The sequence below is a fragment of the Cyanistes caeruleus genome, chromosome 12, assembly GCF_971803275.1.
Source record: "Cyanistes caeruleus chromosome 12, bCyaCae1.hap1.1, whole genome shotgun sequence".
Classification (NCBI taxonomy): Eukaryota; Metazoa; Chordata; class Aves; order Passeriformes; family Paridae; genus Cyanistes; species Cyanistes caeruleus.
In genome coordinates, this window is record NC_141712.1 from 7636357 (window position 1) to 7659090 (window position 22734).

Below are 22734 nucleotides of genomic sequence, written 5' to 3' on the forward strand. Positions count from 1 at the left end.
ACTTGTACTTCAAAGCAATAAACATACATATGGTAGTAAATTCTGCAATAGAAGGCAACTGAAAGTACAGAGCAGCACACTTAACAATGCTGACCCAAGATGCAAATTACAGGTTTTCTGAGGATGATTCAGGAAAGCAATCTATAAATGTGCTGAAAAATGAATGTCATAGTTGACAACACAACTCTCAAAATATTACCATTGATTTTCTCGGATTCATAAGCAGAGGTGAAATCTTTTTCAGCATTCATTATGAAAAATTATCTGATACTCTTATGTTTTGACTCATTTGCTTCACAGTTGAACTCTGGTGTAAGCACCCTACTTTTTACCTATTTTAAGTTCTTGAACTCATATGGAAGAAAAGAATTTGGGTTTTTATGCCACTTGGACCTTAAAACCATATTCCACATAACTGATTTACAAAAGATGCTTGCTGCTGTTTGCTCTGACAGTAGATTTCTCTCAGACATTTTAGGCAAGTCTTTCTGTCCATTGCCCACATCAGAGTGAAAACATAATTCACTTCCTTCAAAAAGGAAGGATAAACTCATGAATCTTAGCAAAATGCACTGAGGTGTTTTGGGGGAGGAAGGAATATAATGAAAACTTGGTGTCAACAATAACAATCAATTACTTAATGCTATTTACAGAACCCAGCCACTGCCTTGGAGAGGTCTGGATTTGAGAAATGGACTCCAAGCAGTCACTAAAAAACAAGGCCTGGCACATGTCTCAAATGCAGGAGAGGACTCCATGGGAAGAGTTTGGCATGAAAATCCCCCACTCAGAGCAGGATTAAACATTCCTATTGTTTCATGGCTGAAAGTCACTCAACATTTCTTCATTAACCTGAAAAGAAGACACTGTCTTTAGGGTCTGACTGCTGCCTGTTACAGAACAATCCGATCAGGGTCCAGGAGAAATCACTTGCCAAAGAAGCTGTGCTACTTCAGAAGCAAAGCATCCTGCTTTTGTACTGGGACTGCTGCCCTTTGCTGAGCAAACCCCCACCATGGCAATCTCTGAAAGTGGGGTCACATCCTGAACTGGGCCATGCAATAAAGGAAATTTAAAATGATCCTTTTAAATAATTGGCCTGAAACAGCATTACTTAAGAAAGGAAGCTCCTTCTTCATGTATAGCTGATGGTTTCACAAGCTCTGGGGTGTGCCAGTGCTACAGCCTGCCACAACAGGCAACGAAGAACCAAAGGGAACAGGGAGAAAGAACATTGGGACTCCAGCTAGGAACATGTCCCTAGAAGGGGAAATGCATGGCTAGCTATTAATCCCATAGCAAACCCATTATTGGATTCATGGCTTTAGAAATATACTTCAAAAAGTGCACTGAAAAATGGAAAAGAAAATAATTTAATGGAAATATATTGAAGCTGAGCATTTTAAAACCCTATTGTTATTCACCCAATTCTATTTAACATTCTTCTGTGTCACTGACTACTTAAAAGGTCTTATATGAACAAATTATTCAGTTGAAACAAGAGCACTCAGCTCTTGCACAATCAAGACCTAAATAAGAGTACTAAATTTTAATTTATTTTTTTTTAATGAAGTAAAGATTGTATGGATGCTATACAAACTGCTTTTCAATATAAAAGAAACCAGTAAGTTATTTTTTTCACTAGAGGTCCTGTGCCCAAAACCCCCAGGTTCATGGGGTCATTGCCAGAGTTTGCATAAAATCAAACACAGGAGCAACTCCTCCTTCCACAGAGCCAACACTCCCAGACCACTCCACAAATCTCAGCCACTGCAAGAAGGAAAATAATTGTCACAATTTTTCCAAACTTTTAAAAATCAGTTCAAATTTTACAGCTTTCTGCCTAATAGTTTATTTCTGAAAAACATTGTCTCTGAGTGGAAGAATGCACATGCAGAATTTCACATGGGAGCCAGCAGGCACAGACACTGCAAAGCTCCTGAGAAAGTGCATGAGCTGGAGATATTCTGCCTGCCTTCACCACAGCAGCACCAGTAGGCACTTCAATATTTCTCTTATTGAAAATTAATGCAGCCTCTGAATTTTAAACATAAATGAAACATATTAGTTTTAGATTATTTTTGCGAGCCAATAGTCAGAATTTAATATGATGATGTGTATAGATTGCCTTGATTTTTTTCCTCTTATCCAGCGCTTGCAGCCTATGTGCATTTAAACTAAAAACATTTGATACACACTAAATATAAATTATTTGCTTGGAGATCTTTCAGGCATGAAGAAAAAGCCTCTTAAAATAAATTTAAAATATTATATGCTTGATGGTGTATAACCAAAGGTTTAATCTCACCACTAAAGGGGCAGTTGCTGTGATTCTGCAATAACCCTGCAGACAATAATCAAGACAGCTCCTGTTGTTCTCTCAGTAAAATCATGGTAAACACAGCATGGATATATCGTAATTTGATATCTGTAAGATCAACTGTTATATCTCACAGTAACTCATAATATAAGATTTCATTCACCATTAAATGTACATTTTCCTCAGATGCCATACAAAACTATTATTTACTAGGTATGTTTTCTATTAACCATAGATTGTCAACAGAGAAAAAAATGCCCAGAGATAATTTTTTTATATAACAAACCATTTATTTTAAGTATTGAAAACTAAGATTTAGCGTGTTCTTTACTTGGGGGGGGACAGTGAAACATTAATTTCCACTTTGTTTCAGCACATGGAGGGGGGCAAGTGGAATTTCCCTACTTGCTCCGTAGTTAGAAAACAACAATGTCTACCCTGGGAGCACCATTCAGGCAGATTAAGCATTTATCCAACAAGGTTACTTGGGCAAAACTGGCAGATGAGATAGGTTTTTAAGGCAGAAGTATAAACACTGAGGCTCACTGTATTTGTGATTTAATCATACCAGTGAGAAACAAATATATTTTAAGGAAAGTACATTGCAACAATTCTGAGCTATCACTAACTATAACCCCCAAAACACAATTGCAGGATTTGACTCCCATCAGAATTAACAGCAATACTTTAATAAAACATAACTAGGTTACTCATCAGTATTTTAGACATGTAGACTTTTTTTACTTACCAGTGCTGGATTTTTTCTTGGCAGCCAGTGACCACCTGTCATTAAAACAGATAACTACTCATGAAAAAAACAAGGCTAAGCACACAGCTGCAATGTCAATGCATCAGAAACTAGAACAGGAGCTTTACAGATTTGGAGCTGTCTCTAGCCACATTTTTATTTGTCAGGGCAAAGGCGTGTGAATGGTCGTTCTTAAGCAGCACACTTTATCACAGGCTAATGCAGAGTGATAACCACAGAAAAAAATTACAGCTTTCCACTTCTTATTTTGGTACAATACCTGCTCCATAACTATTACGTGACACAGGATCTCAGATAAGTAGCAGTTTGTGCAATCTGCTGATCTATTTTCAGTGTTACATGTTTGCAGAATAAGAAAACAACATAAATTATAACAAGACATCAATGTAACTCCCATACTCAGTCATTAAAAAGCAAAACAAATGAATCTCACAGCACCAAAAACATTTTTCCTCTATCAGTACATCAACAAATGCTTCCACTGGCCACTTTAACTTGAAAAAGCACAAATTAACTTTGTGCTGTGTAAATACATGGATATTTGACAACACGATGGGTTGCTGGTTTCTCTTCTTTCTGGGTGTCAAGAAATTAAGTTTTAATATAAATATTTCACTCACTTCCTTATGCCACAGGCTTTCCCAAGAGATACAAAAGAATTTAAAAAATAAAGTACACTGTTAAAATTAAATATTTTTATCTTTCTTACCTGCAATTTTTTAGATTACATATAGAAAACAGACAGGATGCTGAAACCTGTGACCTTCTCTGCCACAATTACATGGAGATTTTGTCTTTCAAAACATATTCTGATCTCTGAATAATAGTTACCAAAAATACAACACAAACCATTTCATTCAATTATATGAAATGCAATGAAGCCATGAGGCAGTTAAATATGTCTAGACAGCTTCTCAATATAAGCATTTTCTGAATTTTTTTTACAAATTTTGTTTTTCCTATAGCCAAAATAATGCTAACATTTGAAAGCAATTAATGAGAAAATTTGCAGAGAAAACAATAACATACATTCAAGTACCACTGAAATCACTGGAGCAGATAATTCTTTTTTTTTCCCCAAACAACAGAATGAAAGACAATTTTTTTTTCAGTTAGCATATGTGCAGCTTTTGCACAACAGATATCAAACCCTGCACTTCCTACTCATGCAGGAGTAAAAAAAATGGGAGTACTTTGTGAGCTAATAATTCTTTAAACAGAGCAAAGTTCTTAAATGAAAAGGATCAGCTTTACATTTGTGGTTACGTTATTTCATAATCCATCAGGAAAGTCAGCCAGGTAGCTCATCCCACATAAGCCAAGTTTAAATTTATCATTTGCTTTAAACTCCTACAAATCAAATGCCTAGCAAAATATCTTCCTTAATGTGCAAGCCAACTATTTTTAAGCTTGAGAGTAAATACACAGACTTGTACAAGACATCAAGCCAGAAATCTAATTCATACTATTAATATAAAGCTCATTTTAAGACTAAAGTCTCTGCAGAAGACATAAATTGTCTGGTAACAAAGCTGAGGAATACTGGAGCCCATCACTAACAAGTTGAGGAGTCCAAGCCTATTCTATCCACATCCTTCATCCTTTCACGTTTGGCAGTGATTGTGAAGTACACAACATAATTTAGCATACAAAAATGTTTATGAAATCCTTTAAGAAAGTTTCAATTTAATTGCCCCATTACGGATGAGGATGGAAAAGACAGGAAGCTTTCCATTCCCAATACATGACTTTCCATGCATGAAGTGAGCTGAAAGCACAAAAAGAAAAGCCCTACAAACCATAAGAGCAGCATGTTCATTAACCTCTACATGATAATCCTTTCGTAGCTGCATATTAACTAGTTACATATTCATAATCATTTACATTATTTAGAGGACCTTCTATGAAAATTTCTAGGCTATATCCATTAGCCACAATGTTAAAGGTTACAGAAGATAGTCTACTTAATGTTTCCAGGAAGCTTTTTTAATTAGTAAATATGTAAATTGGGCACATATGCTTTTTATGTTTTTAAGAAATAGCCCATCAGTAAAACAGCATAGGAGCATATGCTGTTTCCACCACCCTTTATCCCCTCAAAAAAAAAAAAATTAAAAAAAAAAAGACAGAAAAATCAATAACACCAATCAATTTTAATTTAATTCTTCTTCTTTGATATAATCTCTCTTGAAGGGATACCAAAGGGTGGAACCAACAACACACCTTTTCATTTCAGTGGCCAGCATAGAATGAGTCCTTTTACAGAAGTGCTAAAATATACCACCTTAAAAATGTTGCAGGCTGCACTTCTGGAACTGAAGTCTATTAAAAGAATAGAGAGAATAAATATTGAAAAACAGATGGGAGATCAATTATGCATATGACCTTTATTAGGTCAGTCCCACTGTTTGGATAACAACTGGTTCTTATCACAGCAAAGAAACAGATAAATATATAAACAAATCTTTGATTCTTTGCCTTTAATCAAACACAGGAAAATCATTAGTCTATCTTCCACACATAATTTATATCCAGAGCTACAATTAAAGAATGAAAAATCCTTTTAAGGTAAATAAAATAAATGACCTGCTTGTGTGTTCACTTGAGACCAATTTACCTGGACAGCTAGCGCTACCAAGTATGCCTTACTTTTAGGACATCATAGTGAAGTGGTATCAACAAATTCTGAATTCTCCCCTTTTAGGCATAAAAATGTATGAGTTTGTGAATGCACATGGTTATCAGTGGCTTATCTGCATACTAAAATATTTATTAAACTACTCTTGTGCAGACTTAACATTACCTAATCATGGGTCTGGTTATTAAAACAGGATCCAGTGTCAGAAAACATATTCCAGGCTTAAAAGAAAGCAAATAGACAAATATTTTGTTTCCTTCATTTCCACCAACAGCAAGTTGTTAAAATCAGTGCTCCTCCAGCTCCTGACCTACCAGATCCACACCTGGAAGCTCCACAAGCAGCCCTGGGGACAGGGGAGAGGCCATCCCTGCACACCTGTAACCAACCCACTGTGCAATTCCTGCTGGATTAAACCCAAACCTTTCCAGCAGAAGATTATGTGCTTGTTCTGCTGTCACTGCTACGTGCCTGAGCTATTTCTAGGGATGCCTGTGTTGCTGCTTTTAGGGAATCCCTCATTTGTAGGTGTCACAAGCAGAGCAGGAGGATCAGCTTTAGACCTGTGATCACATCCCAGGTGTCCCCAGCTCCACTTTACCAGCATGACCCCAAGGCAGATTACAGGCTAATGACTCCAGATCACCCCCAGGCAACTCCCATCATCCAGCCAAGGTCTTCATTAGCTGACCAAAGACAGAGAATTCCTTCTGCCTGCAACACATTTTCCCTTCCCAGTCTATTTATACACTACCTTCTCCATGATCTTGTATCCAAAGAGTTCAAAATCTCCTCCATGAATTCAAGTGAGCAGCACTTTGAAAAAGCACTGCACTGATTCTGCAGGCTGAGTTACAACCACTGGCTCTGCTCAGAGCTGGGAAGGGAAGTCAGAGCTCCTAACTCAGCAGCCAGGCTCCACAATCCAACATTTCCTTGGCAATGAGGACAGGTGAGAAGGATGCTGTAGCACAAAGCAGATCCTTACCTGTATGTGCCATGGGTCTCTAACCTATTCCACATCACCCCAGCAGGTCCTCACCCTCCTGTACAAGGGCACTTCTTTCCTGCACCTTATTTTTCCCTTATCTGTTACTTCTGCAAGTGCTCCCATTACTAACAGCTGAATATAATTCTCTGTGGTGCTTCTGATTAACAAAGTGGTGGCACAAAGAGTTCTTTTCTCTCCATTCCCAGACTAAGTTGTTTTATTCAGGTACTTCTCCAAGGTGGAGGGCATGTGAATGAATACTTCTCCCTACTGAGCAGCTGGGCACTGCCTACAAAGCTGCTGGGTTCAGCACACAGAGGGCAATTCTCTCTCATCTCTTCTAACAGCAGCAAGACAAGCTGCCAAATCAGAACCTTATTTATGTCTCAGCTTGTGAAAAATTTTAAGTTAACAGAGCTGGGCCTGGTATTATCTACAGGCAGTTTGGGGTACCAATGTCTGTGTGAGTTGTGCAGTTACATTCAAGTCCAGAGAAGCAGAAATTTTTTATGTTTTTAAGATGGAAGTTAAATTCAATGAAAATCAAGAAACTAAAAATGTCCCACCAGATTAGGTACAGGTCCTAAATGAATGAGAGCTCATTTCCGCACTTGCAAGTATAAAGGTGGAAATGCAAAGCATGGCACAAAAGCTAAGTTTCCCTATAAACATGATGCAAGTTAGGCACCTAAGAGGCCAAACAAATGTCTGCTGGTTCTACATGCACACTAGAGCATTTTGCTTCAAAACTGTGGCTCACAATCTGGCTAGTCTTCTGAAATTAGAAGCTAGGGACACAGATCTAATCCCAGCTCTGATTCTGTTTCTTCTATATGGCCTTGAGCAAATCACAACCTCTCAGTCTACATTTCTTCATCTGCAAAATGGGGATAATAGTATTAACCTACCCACCTCAGAGTGTTTAATGATGATTAATTAATGTGAGAAAAGCACTCTAAAGATGTAAGAGCACTATATAAGTGATAAAGCATTATTTACCACTTGAAAAGTAATCTGAATAAAATCAGATATGCAAGTAATTTGTTTACATGTAGCAATAATATAATTTGTGACTATTTAATCTTGAATTAGTCTCACTTTAAACATCCCTTTCAATCACATTTCCAGTTACTTAGGGAAAATGACAGTATGGAATACTTTTTGTAGAAGCAAAGCAAGTAATGAGGTGGTAATTAAAGTAAGGGTCTAATAAAGTCTAAAACCAATGACTTGCCTTCAGGAGACTGTCCCTGCCATTTGGGATTGTAAAAATATCTCCATTTCAGCCTAGGTCCTTTTGCTCAGAACCTTCCACCAGTGTATGCTGGTTTCCTGAAATGCAGATCCATGTTTGCAAGGCACGTGATAAATCCAACGTCATTTCCACTACTGACTTCCTTCAGGTGACTCCAATGATTCTGAATCTTAAATATTCCACATTCAACTATTTACTGCGGTTCATACATGCACATGAGCTGCTGCCATCTGGAAATGTTTGCAGTATCAAAACTCTCTCTGCCATGCAACTCATGCATGAGATTTGTTCCCTCTTGTACCCCCAAACACTAAAATTTTACCCATGAAATTACCAGTTCACAATACCACTTTACATTACAGAACAACACTAATGGGTGGTCAAATGTTTAATCATCTCTTGGTAACAAGGATGTAACAAGCCACAGAAAAAATAAACTTTTAAAATTAATTTTCATTTTTTCCTCTAGGAAACTAGACAGTACTTGCCTAGAACACAGCAATCACTGATGGAGAAAGACAGAATTAACATTTGTACAATTGTTTTTCCTAGAGCCACATTTTCAATCAAAAAATGAAATAAAACTATTAAAAATTCTTCAGTCTGTTGGCACACTGTATGATCTAATGCAAAAGGAAGAAAGCATTTTTGAGCTCTCATATTCATTTATTAAATCATATTACTGAAAAACACTACATTTCAACAAATTATTAACATAAAACCCCCTTTAGGTGGAAACTTTTGTCTTTTGAAGAAATGTATTTGGGAAGAATACTGAAGGAAAAGAGAAAGAAATCTGAATCATGGCAAATATTTCTTAAAAAAAATTCTACTTAGAAATATAGCCAGGATTTTTTTCCTTTCTTTACAAGAAAACAAGTGAAGATCTACTATTTTTATATTAAGTGTGTACACACCTGTGGGTCTGCATTTTTGCAGAAAAAGTAGTACATAACTATTATTCATCAATAAATAAATACTAAGTTCTGACCAAAATTATTTTGGGGAGCTCAAAAATTCTACAGAGCAAAAATCCCTAGGGCAGCAGGATGTCTACTGCTGAGTGAGTTCCATTAACTCCAAACCCACCAAAGTGGGGCAAGCGAGGAGCACAGAGTAAGAGCTCATCCTTCACTGGCAGCAAGCCAGTGTCCACGTCCTGTAACTTCATCTTGAGACAAAGAACTCAAAACTCAGTATTTGAGCTGAGGTCAGGTAAACATATTTGTGTAGCTACAGCAGACCAGCACAGGCACAGAGCTCCCATGATCTAAGCAGCCCAACACCTCAAGCAGGTTTTGCAAGCTTTGATGCAGTTGATGGTGCAACAACTATGCTGCAAGCAAAACCTAAGCTTAACCAGCTTAAAATTGCCATGAGCTGTGAGACCTGCCTCACAGACATAGCTGCAGGCTGTGGTTCAGCTTTCAGCCACAGTCCTGAGTAAACTCAGCATCATCCCTCCCTGGCTCCTGCTACTCAGTTCCACTGCCTCATCCTCCCAACTCCAATACAATCTGCTGACTGACATTTGTAACTACATTAGGGATCCACATTGAATGAAAAATAGCCCAGGAAGGAGGGAAAAAAAAAAAAAAAAAAAAGCAAAAAGGTCAAGTTTGGTTTTAAGCTGGATCCCAGCCCAGTTCACTGAGCACTGTCACAAATGTGCCACCTTAAAACTGCTAAAGGACTGAAAAAAGTACACATGAAAAGATTAGTAAGTTGTTCAAATTTAAGTCATTTGGACAACTCACAGGATCATTAATGAAAATTTTGAGCAAGTGTCTGAGACTGTTGCTCCTGTGCTGCAGCCTATGCTAAGAGACGAGGAACTACAAAAGCAGCACCTGCACAGTGCAGCAGTGTCCCAGTGCCCTCACCACACAAACACAAAGCCTCAGTATACCTGCTGCTCTGAGAGCCCCAAGGAAAGCTCTGAGCCAGCAGATCCACCTGCAACACTGGAGGCTCAGACTAAAACAAAATACAATCTTGCAACCTCAAAGGATGAAAGAAGTACTTGAGTCAAGGAGCATCCAAAAGAACCTGAGTAGACAGGCTGTGAGCTTAACTTACAGAACGGAGATCTGCAAAGATAGTGAAGATGATTCCCAAATACCACCCTGGTCACTGCATCTACTCACAGCATCTGCAGACAGCTGTAAGAGCAGCACAACTCAGTAACATTTAAATTTTGTGCATGTAATCTCATCTACCCATTTTGGTTACCTATGAGGTTAGACGCACACAAGCTTGCCCTCTCCAGAATAAAGATGATGCTCTTTAAACTCTTTTATGAATAGTCTCCTTCAATTACCATTAAAAAACCTACTGTAGATTTGTTAATTTATTTCACAACTCTTGACACTATATAAACTAGTGGGCATTTAACTCATACTAATAAGAACATGGACAAATATTGACTGAAAAAGTAGAAGTGATGATCAATTAACACTGGAGGAACAATAAGTATTCCATAAAAAGCTTCCAGATAATGAATGAATTAGCCCTTTTTACTTGAATGCAGCACATGAAAAAACATTACTGGAACCACTGGCCAGGGTGGAATGTGTGTCATCACAAGTTTCCAAAAAAGTAATTGTCCAGGTACCTTTTAAAAAGGAATAGAGCATATAAAGCTTCACTCAGGTTCTTTTTAAAAGAAGCACATCAAATCAAGTTTCAGACACTCTGTTCCCTTTACTCAAACAGTTATTGTGCAAAATGAAGTCCTGCTGCACTGGTGGCTCATACCCAGGCTTCCTCTGGCTTCTGTGAACTTGGACATAGGCTGGAAAAAGTGCAAATCATGAGAGACACTGCATTGGAAAGCACATCTGAGGCTCATCTGTGAGTCCGTAGGCAAGCACTTCCAGATTTCCAGTGGCTCCTGCAGCAGCATTAAGTGTACAGGACCCTACTCTGCTTCACTGCTCCTTTTCTGACTGCAGGAACAGCTCTAAAACTGCCAAGTTGCTGATTTCATAGCACAGATATTACTTGGAAAAGGCAGAAGCAGTCAGCCCCAGAAGTAAATCATGTAAGAAGAGAGAACAATTTAAAAGAGCATAAGCTTAGGATTCTATGATTTGTTTCTCCATAACCCACCTACAGGTTGTTTAACTGTCAAAAAACTTGAGGCACCCAAAGATCTTGAAAATCATTTGGAAATTAAAGATCATACAGTTCTACCATTCAAATTCATATAAATTAAGAATATGTCATAATGCACAATGACCAATGAGTTACAGTGAGAGCTGCACTCAATCTAATTGTGCTTTGCTGTCATGATGAGTGACAGGAGAGTCACTTCCTTGTCCTAATTTTTCTGAAAGGAAAATAAAAAAATGTGTTTGTCAGTGCAATACAAAAAAAAACCCAAAAAATATTGCCATCTAATACTGGAATCCTTTAGATTCACCATGCCTGTGTCTGCACTCTGCAAATGTCTCTTGGGTCTAATTGGTTCTGTAATGTCTCCCATTACACATATCGTCATTGCATTGCTCAGAAACTATAGAACATATCATCCCACTGTAAATTCACTGTCTACACAAGTCTTTCCAAATCATACACATCTGACTTGTCAACTTCCCATCAGTTAGTAATCCTAACCCACTAGATTGCAGGAATAAATGTATATCAAATATTATGTTAAAACGCAGACCCTACAACATGAGAAACCTCCTATTTAAATATTCATTTTATAATTCCTATATTAACTTGCAATAGATTTACTGCAGTATTTCCAGCTATCATATATTGCTTTTAGAAGTAATCCATGATACATATATTATATTCTTCTTACAGAAATATTCAAAACTTTACGCAGGCATTGTGCTTCCAATGATGGTCTTTATCATGAAAATTACTAGATATTCTTCTATAATTTATCCCCAAGATACACATTCTAAGTCATGTTTTTATACAAAGTGCCTTTAGTAGGAGCACTGAAAATTGCTTTTAACAGTTTGGGCTTACTATCACCACAAATTAACAAGATGAAATCTGTCCAACAGGCAAGCAGTCCTAAACAAGAATTAAAATTACTTTTCACCAGGGGTCCTGAACCTGCAAGTTGCAGCCTCCACCCGATTAAAGACAGAAAGTCGTGAATATCCTCTTCTTTCAGTATTTTTAAGCAGGAAGGAAGCCTCAATTCACAAGTTCTCCAGGGCAGCTCTTAGCACTTTAAAGCTCAAACCCATAGCTGTACCAGGGTTGTACAATGGCCTGGACGTTAACCAACCACAATTCAAATATTATCTTTAATGCTGCAGATAGGTACTGCTGTATTCCACAATTTCACTAAAGGCTGCCCTCAGATTAATGGGAATAAATAGGATTCCCTACACTTAATCAAGCACCAGTGGGACACCACAACATCCCAGTAATTAAAAGAAATGTATTTGCCTGCCAGTATATAGAGATATTGTTCTGGCTAAGTAACTTTACGATTTTCTGTGATCCTTACACTACAATTACTAGTTTACCAAAGTACTGGGCAACTAATTCTCCTTCATCTTTGTGCAGAGACAAAACAGGAGCCTTCAACTTCAGTGATTTTGTGGGAAAAACACAGATCTCTAAGAGGTAGCTGAAAGGAAAAGACCTCCTCCATCTTAAAATACAATATTTTTGTAACTGAACATACCGTTGTAATCCAATTATATATATTCATTGCATAGAGGGAAAGTCTACTATATCTTCATCACGACACTCCATTGTAACCAAGATATGTAGTTCTTTAGTATAATTTCATATTGAAGCTGAAGTGTTCCATTTTTTTCAGCCAATTTGCAGAAATTATGTAAAGTTTCCCTATGATAAAACATAACTTTGGTACCTCAGCCTAACAGAGGCTTAATTAATGGTCTCCTGGGCCTCTTTTCCACTGGAGCAGATCTGTTTAAGAAGAGTCTTAAACTTGCTTACAGAGAGGTCTTACCATGAACTGGGAATAATTCTCTGTGGCTATGGCAGACGTGTGCTTACACATTAGGCCTGACACTAATGTACCAGGGAAATTATTCTCCACCAGATTCCACCACCTTGAAAATTAACTGGAGCCTGAGCAGGCGAGTCCCCATCACCAATTTTTGGCATAATGGGTTCCAACCCATGCAGAACAGATGATGCAGAGGATTCCAGCAGACCCTCTTACTGTTCTTCCACTTTAGTGGTCAGCTGGCTACACAGGTCTTTTAGTAGAGATCTAATGGGTATTCAAAAGTAGATGCATTTGTGCACACAATATTCCAGACAAGGCACATTTTTATACCACATAGGTGTTACTCACTTTTTCTCAACTAAACCAGCATGTGACAAAATACAGGCTAGAGATAAAATCTTCCATTTTAATTTATGAACTCTAATGTGCATCTTAAAATCTGCTTGAAAAAAATTTAATCACATGAGCAGAAAAAGTGAAAAGCCTGCAGATCGGGCAAACGTATTTGTGTCAAAAACACCCTGCACATGACCACAAGTTATTTCCACAGTGACTCCTGCACCCACACAGGGAGATCACTGCAAGGCTGGAATCTACAAGCCCCAAATCACACTCCTTAAGTTTTCAGTTGTGTTACATCATAAGTGTAATCTAAAGGAAGGAGAATCCTGAGCTCTGACCTACGGTCTCAGGTGGAACCAGTCTCTGAACTCTCGGGAATAACTTCTAATGAAAAAAAATCTGGTTCTTGGGAACCCATTTTAAATTCTACCAATGATTCTTAAGGCAAGTCATGAACACCTAAGTTTTGATACACGATCTCTTCAAGCTGGCCCCGAGGGTGACGCAAGTCACAGACACGGCCGGGCCCTGCACCGCCAGTTCTGACTGTCCCGGAGGCCGGAAAAATCACGGGGAGGCGTGAAAAGGACAAAAACACCGCGTTTATGGGCGCGCTGGTGCCCACGGCAGGCTGGGGCAGCAGCGGGGCGGGGGGTGAGACAGGGCCTTCCCTCCTGCCGCCCCCCCGAACACCGTGTCCCGGAGCCGTGTGACCCGGGGGGCTGTCCCAGGGCCGTGTCCCGGGGCCCAGTCCCGGGGTGCCGTGTCCCGACGGGCCATGTCCCAGGGCCATGTCCCAGGGCCGTGTCCCGGGGCCCAGTCCCGGGGTGCCGTGTCCCGACGGGCCATGTCCCAGGGCCGTGTCCCGGGGCCCAGTCCCGGGGTGCCGTGTCCCGACGGGCCATGTCCCAGGCCCGTGTCCCGGGGCCCAGTCCCGGGGTGCCGTGTCCCGACGGGCCACGTCCCAGGGCCGTGTCCCGGGGGTCTCCGTGCGCCCGGCCCGCCTCGCCCGCCGCCCGTGACGTCACGCGGCCACGTGCCCTCCCCCGCCCGGGGCCCCCCGGGCCCGGCCCGCGCCCCCCGCGCCCCCCGGCCCGGCCCGGCCCCGGTGCCCTCTTTACCTTCTCGTGCTCCCGGCGGAGCCGCCCCACCAGCGCGGCGCTCAGCGGCGAGGCGCCGCCGCCGGGGGCCTCCATGCGGGCCGGGCCGCGCCGGCGGTCTCCGGGGGAGCGGGGAAAAGCAGGGGAGGGAAAGCGGCCGGTCAGGGCCGATCTCCTCAGCAGGGCGAATGAGTCCTATAGAAATGTTTGTGCAGGGCGAAGCGCCGGCTCCAGAGCCGCATCCACGCGGGGGCCGCCGCCGCCTGGGCCCGGGGCGCCGCCGCTGCCGGGGAAAGAAGCATCTCAGTGTCGCATTCTGGGCCGCGCCGCCGCCGCCTGGGCCCGGCTCCCGCCGCGCCGGGGAGGGCCGGCCGTGGGTGCCGGCGGTGGCTCCGGCCGCGCCGCCGCCCGCCCGCCTGCTGCACTCTGGGTACGCGGCCCGCGGGAGGCACCCGGCTGCGAGCCGCGAGAGGCGGGCGCTCCACACCCCCTGCCCGGCCCGGCCCGGCCCCCGCGCCGAGGTCCGGCACCCCCGGGGCTGCCCGGCAGCCTGGGCCGCCCCGGTGCCCCCGCGGCCCGACCCTCGGGAGCGCAGGCCCCGGGCGCCGAGGCCTGGGAGGCAGAAAGCGAAGCAGCGGCTGTAAAGCGCGCAGATGGGCCTGCACTAATCCCGGATCCACGTAGAGACAGCGGTGTGTCTTTTGTAGCTGCGAGGTGCTGTCACAGTCACCGCTCTCGGGATGCCGGCTCTGGAGAGTGTGCGTGCACTGGCAGGGCGCTGGCGGTGAACAATCACAGAATCGTAGAAAGGACCTTAAAGCGATTAGAAGAGACTTTCAACATCATCCAGTCCAACCATCTGCTCGGCACTACCCCTGTAACTCCTAAACCAAACTGCCCAGCACTTGTGTGAGACACCTCTTGAACACCTCCGGGGATGGGGACTCCATCACATCCCTAAGCAGGCCATTCCATGCCTGACCACCCAAACAGTGAAAAAACTTTTTTACATCTCTAATCCAAATCCTCACATCCCTCCCTGCCATGAGCAAGGACACCTGCTAGACCAGGTTGCTCCAAGCCCTGTCCAACCTGGCCTTGAACACTTATGGGGCACCCACAGTCTCTATGGGCAGCCTGTGCCTCACATGAAAGAGTTTCTTCCTAATAGCTAACTTAAATTTCCCCTCTTTCAATTTTTACCCATCACTCCTTGTCCTTTTTCTACAGTGGGCTGCCATGATTTGGCAGCTTGCAAAGCATTAAAATCACTTAGAGCAGCACTCGGTCTTGCCTACGTGGAAAACTCACTGCGTAGGAAGCGAGCGGTGTACACCACCCTGGGAATACCACAGGGTACTTAATGTGCAGTAAATTCAGTAGCCAGTTCTGTGAATGCCATTAGACACCTCCAGCATAACATGTTGGTGCTGGAGGGGAGCCAGGCTTTAACAGCATGCTGGGTGGCAGCACTGCTGAAGGTCTGTGCAGCTTCTTGTGGTGCTTGATGCCACCCTAGCAGGTGTATTTCAGTTTGTACATTCCAAACACCCCAGAGGCTTGTTCAGTCACAGACCTTGCGTTTAGTGTTGAACCTTTCCCTTGAGTGAATGAGGTTTTGTGTCGTTTTGTGTTTGCCAGTAGAATTGAGGGGCTCACGTTGTCTCCCCCGCACGGATTAGTAAGTATGTCAAAAGATGGAGGTACAAAGGGGCATCATGCCTACATTTAGATCAAGGGTTTCCTTCTCCTGCCGAAGAATCAACCCTTCCTTTCCATGAGCAGAACTAACCCTGTACACACCACAAAACAACTGTTTGTGTTATACACATGACACGGTCTTTGCTGTGCACTTTTGTAAATCCATGTTCCCATCCCCCTTGAAAAGCTTGTTAAAGCTCTACAGATGAGGAATTTAGAAACAATTTTCAAAGCATGGTTACTCAAGCTGGAAGTTAGCTTTTAGCCTGACTTTAATACAGCTTCCAATATTGCAAATAAAAATTTGCAATTGCAGCTGGGTAGCTTGGTTTTTGAAACAACTACATCCATAGTCTTCAAGAATAATTGAAAGTTAGTTAAAATCTCTGGCACGTATTTGTCACTGAGGGAGGAATTCTGGATCCTTTAAACAGACAAGAGACATCTATATATTGCCATCAGAAAACAGCTCACCAGGGAAAGGATATCTCAGGTTTAAGCAGGTTATACAAATCTTGTAGTCCTTCTAAATGCCCATTTTGAGTAATTCCCTTTAAGCCTAAACAGAACCTCTTTGGAACTTCACTTTAGGGCTTACAGAGAAGATACTCCAAATACAGATAATTTTAAAATGTTCTGGTTGATTCCATTTCATCTCAACTAGATTGGAAGATAAAACAGATGTACAATATAAAGATACAGTATCTTATTTGAGATTTTAATTTTTTGCCTGACATAAAAAACCCTTAAGTAACAAGAGGAGCCATAAAGTAGGAATTCTGTATCAAAAGACATTATTTTCTAAACAGGATGTGGAGACTTGCAATCATTTCTCTTGATTCCTCTTCCAAAGACTTCACCATCTCCTGTGCCTTAGAGCATTTAGTCACTGAGTGTGCTGGGTTGAAGGCCTCTGACAGTTCCAGAGTGAGAGGCTACATCATTATGAGAGTAATGACTGCTTGCGTTTGGTTGTGCTGATGATAGTATGAAATAGTTTATGGCATCCTTTTGTACATTTTGTTTTTCATCTGCCAATGAAGAAATGTTCTAATAGTGACAAACAGATGGGATACAACATTTGCCAAAGATGAGCATGAAGCCTTTCTCACATTCTTTTGCACTTATAACCTGTACAAAACCACTGTCACCAGTGAAACTCTATGGATTATAAAATAAATCAAATTGAAATTTGGCCTTCTAAGCTACAGATTTTTGTTTACTTGTTTATGACATTAAATCTTTAGATGCCCTACCAGATGATTTTCATAAAACCCTGGAGAAAACTGTGGAGGACTCTGTAATTAAGTGAGGGAAAGGCAAATAAGCAAAGCTTACATGTTCTCTTCCAAATGGCTGGCTTAGTGCTCAGCAGACATGCCCATACTGGAGCTGAAGACAAGGCTGCTGGCAGACCTTCTTCCAAACCACAAGATGGTCAGATTGGATGAACTTTTAGAATGAGAAATCGGAGTCATGTTTACAATTTTGATATGAACAGGTCAGCGGTACCTGTGAGAACAGTGGATTAGAAGCAAAGTCTTGAAGATGTCAGGTTAAGTTTTCCAGTGGAAAACCTCACACCTCACACCAGGGCTCTGGCTCAAAGACATTCTCCTTTGGCAAAGAAGTCTGTGCCTCCTCCCATAATCATTCAGTCATTCACTACCACCCTGCAAGGACAGAAGTCACAAGGGAAGAGGAAAACAAGGAGGACAAAAAGAGGATGCATGGGAGAAAAGCCAGTCTTTCCACAGAGAGAAGCAAAGCTAAATCCATGACCCCTCTGTTTTGCAAAACCAGAGGCTTAGATCTAAAAATATGAATTGCAACAAAAAGTTGTGGATAAAGACAGGAGGGTTAAGAATCTTGGAGGTCACACATATGTGCAAATACATGCAGAGCTGTGCTGAGAACAACAGTTGTGTAGGGATTGGCTGAAAACTGGGTACGAAGCAAAAGCAACAAGAAGGAGCTGATCAAGTGGGAGAAAAACTGAGACAGAGCTCCCATGAGAGGAATGCATCTTTGGAAAGCAAGATGTGGCCCGTGTGGTCAGAGATGTGACCGTGTCTGTTGTCAGCACATGGAGACAGTCTGAGAACAGGAGCAGTGAATGAACTTAACCAGGCCATGAGCCGGGTCCCTGATGTGCTTTAGGGAAATTTCACACTCAGTCTTTCTGTCATGAAAACCGCATGCTAGAACTGTTGGAAAAACCCCCAAACCCAGTATCCTTTTGTTAAAGCTAACTCCTAATCAAAATGCCATAAGACCAAGTCTTAGGATTGTATATATAATTCTGGCTGCAACACCCACCTTGCATGCTTATTATGAATGTTTTGTGGTTCTTAAATTCCTGTGAAAGATTAAAAGCCTTTCCTTGTTGCTGTGATTTGCCAGGAGGATAAGTGCCCCAGCAAATATTTAAGAATAACTGTCTCCACTCTGCCAGCAATAATTGAGTATTTTTTCTCTCCAAAAGTTTTATTCTGAACAAAACCACTATTAACTTTTTTAATAAATGTTCTTTATGTTGCTGATAAGTCCTTTTGGACCTTCCTGTTGGAAAAAAAATAAAAATATGGACATGAGTCCCCTTCCTTTGGTAAATCTGGAATGCAACCTAGTTCCACTGGAGCTACTTAGAGGAGTGAAGCTCTGCAATGCTTGCAGAACCGTGGTCAAAGCCTGCACCTCCCTCGGTTCAATCAGCCTGAAACAGACAGTGTTTTTTGTTCAATAATGACAATGGAGTCAAACTACTAGGCACCTTTCAGTGTCCAGACATAGAACAAGTAAGGTTTTTATATGATTGTTGTTCTGAAACATCATGGTACTGACATTAGCATGTTCCTCTCTCTTGTCTTTTCCCATTGGAGAAAGGTGAGAGGCTTCAGGGATGACACCAACATGCTACTCATTCTTTGGTTACATTCTTAAATATTTATGTGGTCTGTTTCACCAACCTAGCCTCACCCTTGCCATCCATCCACACAACTATCCCATGTTTAACATTCTGATATCTGAAAGTCATCAAAATGACGTTCCCTCAGGTTCAGTTTTTGGACAGGATTAAGTATTAAGTAGGTTGATGTTTATTTGTCTCTGCAGGGAGAGCAAGGGGCCTGATTTAAGCTATAGGACCTTAAAGTCCATCAATACAATGCGTTTTGTTTCCACATTGGTAGTGATGAAGAGGGATCTGGATTTGTGTATTGCATTCAGTCAGGATACAGAAAATTGTCAGAAATAGCCCATACCTATGCAGACACACATACACATTACCACACACATCAAGGAGCAGCTAGTTAAAAAAAAAGCTGGGACAGACTGTAAGCTGTCTGGTGAGACCATCTGTAGAAATTTCATTTTTCCTGATTAAAAAGGCATCTATGTGAAATATGTATATATAAGGCAGAATAACCAACTACTAAGTGTGCATTATGCTTTAACCTTATTATGTGTTTGCTAATAATAACAATATAGCTTGTTTTTGTGTTACTATCAGGCAGCAAAGTTCTGGGCCCCTCGCAGCGACACAGCTGACTGTAGTCTAGCTGCTATTCTGTGAGTCCTGTCATGGTTGGTTTGGTACATGAAACTCGGATGCTTTATTTGTATGCTTTGTAGTTGCTTCTGCCATCTTTGATTAGTATCACCTGGAAATCCCTGCTTTTCTGCATGTAGTCACACCCAAGAGGAAAGCCTGACTCGGAAAAGATTAGTGTCACTTTGCTTTTTCCCCTCATCTTTTCCCTGTAAAGGAGGAGAGCTTTCTGATCATGGCAGTGTATCAGCAAAGATAGCCTAGATACCAAATACCTTAAGGGCCTCAATCTCCTCTCATATGTCCCAGAATTAAAGCTGAAATAACTCTGTTGACTTCAGTGATGATTTATACCTGCATTAGTGAAAGGAAAATCAAGTTCTGAGGTTTGTATGAGGGATAGTATGGAATTTATTCTTTTAGCTTGTTAAACAGACAGTAGCAAATGCACATTTCCATTAAGAAGACAATTGTGACATTAAGGATGTGTGTCTTTCTCCCAGACTATTTACTCCCTTGTGCTTGGGTGGTGATGAGGGTGGCAGCGAGAGAGCAGCCCTTGTACAGACTCAAGGGGCAGGTTTAGAGGTCTCCCACACCACAAATGCACAACTTCTCTTCTGCTGCTTGGATCACTAACTCTCTTCAATGTAGCAATTTTCAAACAAGCACACACAAACCAAAGCTAGTAGCACAAAGTTTGTATGAAAGCAAAGCCTGCACTTCACTTTTGCAAGCTAAAACCTTGACCCACAACAGTGTGTTTAATACAGGTCTTGCATCAGGTCCAGCATGAGCCAGCTGGGCCAGAGCCAGAGAGAATTCTCAATCAGAAACAGCCTTGTTAAATACTCTTTACTGGGTATGTTTTTCTGCCCATTATTGATCAAGGGCAGGTTATACACCATTATTTTTCGCTGTAGCACAGCAGCCAGTTTGATGCTGTTAATGTCTCAGAAAACTCTTCCTCTGGTTTCCAGTTTGTAGGAAGGGTACCTGCTAAGTGGGCATTCCCACTGCCTTCTTTCCAAGTGATCAAGGGGCATTTCTCCAAATAATTGGATTCTTGTCTCTACAATGCAGCAAGCCAGCACAGAAACCCTAAACAACTTCTTAAATTTTTCTTACCTGAGTTTCTGTGGCTGAAGTAAAGCTTGTAACTACAAAGGTTGGGTTTATCATTACTTTCAATTAATAACTTTGTCTATCCTTTTAATTGTAATTTCTTATTCACTTGAGGGAACTATTTACATATATTTACATATATTTATTTATACACTTTAACAAATCTACTCATATTAAAACAGGGCATTTCCCTGACAAGCTTAAACCTGTTTCCCTATCATTAACTTCCCTTTCATTTCACCTTTTGTTTTGTTTTTTGGCATTTTTTCTTCTTTAAAACACTGCATTTTGTTACTAAAGGCACCTTTGGTTTTCAGATATCCTTCCAATGTTGTTTAATTCCTCTCAGTAAAATCACAAATGATATTGAGCAATACATTGATTTTTAACAAAACAACCAGTATGGGAATATGACAAACTGAAGGAAGCCAGAAACCATGGTCCTCTACTTCTGCTGCTACAAACCAAAAGCATATTAGAATTCATTCCTACAGCTCATTCCTGCAAGTCCTTTCTTAAGCATGTAATCCCAATTATGGACACAGTCCTCATGGCTTCAGGAAAAGTAACTTCATGATCCCAGACTCTCCTCAAGAAAGAAAAATTCATTGACTTGCCCAAGAAAGAGTTTCTCTGGAAGCTGTAGACTGAGGAGAGTCAGAGCACGATTGGAACTCTCTTTTGCATAACCAGATCAAATCTGGCCTTGGTAATAGTGAGAAATTATTACCATCTGAATTCTAATCCATGGCATATGCAGTCAGGGCTGGGTGGTCTCATTATAACTTCTAGGAGAGCAAACCTCATCTCATAAACTACCCCTGCAGGTGGCACTTCAAATGGAGGTCTGCAGGCTCAGTGGTGTAACTCCACTTCTTGTTGAACTCACAGAGCACTTTTAGCAAAGGAAATGCAACAAAGTCCGTTGTCTTCGTATTTTCTGACCCCTGAAGATTTCCACAAGATGTTTATGATCATTATATAGGGAAAGAAAAAAGAATTAAAGGCTTGAAGTACATATTTTTTGTGTATTTTCTGTGAAGTACAAATATTTAAGCAAACATCAATAAGATGATCCTAACGCTTAAGGCAAACAACGAACCCCAAAGAGGGGAATGCTTCCAGAAGATGCAGTCTGTGTTTTAAGGACACATGTACAAATAATACAAATTTTATAAAACACAACAGATTAGGATTTACTAGTCTCTTATGCTAAGGACAAGTATTTTTTTTCATATCCTTTGGAATATCAAATGTAATGGACCTTATTGACTAACACTTTGGGAGACATTCAAAGTGTTTTAATAACCTGTAACTTCATATCAATTTACACAAAGAACCTTAACTGACGTCTGTTTACTCGCACTTAGTGGGTTCCATTGCAAGGAAGGTCCTGCCTTGCCCATCTTACCTCATTTTTGTTTTCATCTCCATGCAAACCTGGTCCATTCTGCCACAGCAACAGCTGGCAGGCATCATTGAGTGGCATCCCTGAGGTTTAAAATTTGCATGGAAAATGATAGCTGGCCCAAAAGCAAGTCCAAAACATCATCACCCACGGTGGCAGAACTGGAAGGGCAGCACTTCTGAGCACCCCCTCAACAAGAGGGTGGCAGCTCAGTGAAGATGCAGCAATATTTGCCATTCTTGGGAGCAAAGATGTTAGGGCTGCTTGTCCATAAAGAGCCCTGCACTTTGGGTGAGACATGTTTGCTCTTGGCTAAAAAACAAGTTTTTGACAAGAGACAGCCTTGATAGGGAAGTTGCTGGAAAGGCACAAAAGTGATGCTGGTGAACCAAAGACAATATTGTAGCTCAGTTAAGAGCAGATACTACTTTTATATTCGATTTCAATATATTTTGAATTTATTTGTTTTCAAAAGCATCTAGAATTAAGGGGACACGTATACATATATAATAAATCAAAATAAGTGAGGAAGTGACAGCATAAAGAACTGAAGACTTTGAATAATATGTTTCATTTTAAAA

General features: G+C 41.1%; 1 protein-coding gene across 6 annotated transcripts in view; it reads right to left on the bottom strand.

Moving 5' to 3' along the window:
* Positions 1 to 14803, bottom strand: part of URI1 (URI1 prefoldin like chaperone) — a 41259-nt gene extending 26456 nt beyond the window's left edge. The window contains exons 1-3 of one of the 6 annotated variants that reach the window (XM_086847159.1): positions 6042 to 6300; positions 5313 to 5411; positions 3069 to 3103 (exon numbers count right to left, since the gene is read on the bottom strand). Coding sequence is in view for 3 of the 6 variants with exons in the window: in XM_086847156.1 (XP_086703282.1) it covers positions 3069 to 3103; positions 14391 to 14465 (110 nt within the window). In the remaining 3 variants the exon portion in view is untranslated. Of the gene's footprint in view, positions 1 to 3068; positions 3104 to 5312; positions 5412 to 5892; positions 6343 to 14390 lie in introns of those variants that run through there. The other 5 variants (XM_086847156.1, XM_086847157.1, XM_023934825.2 and 2 more) reach the window with 5 other exon arrangements.
* Positions 14804 to 22734: the final 7931 nt, after the last annotated feature.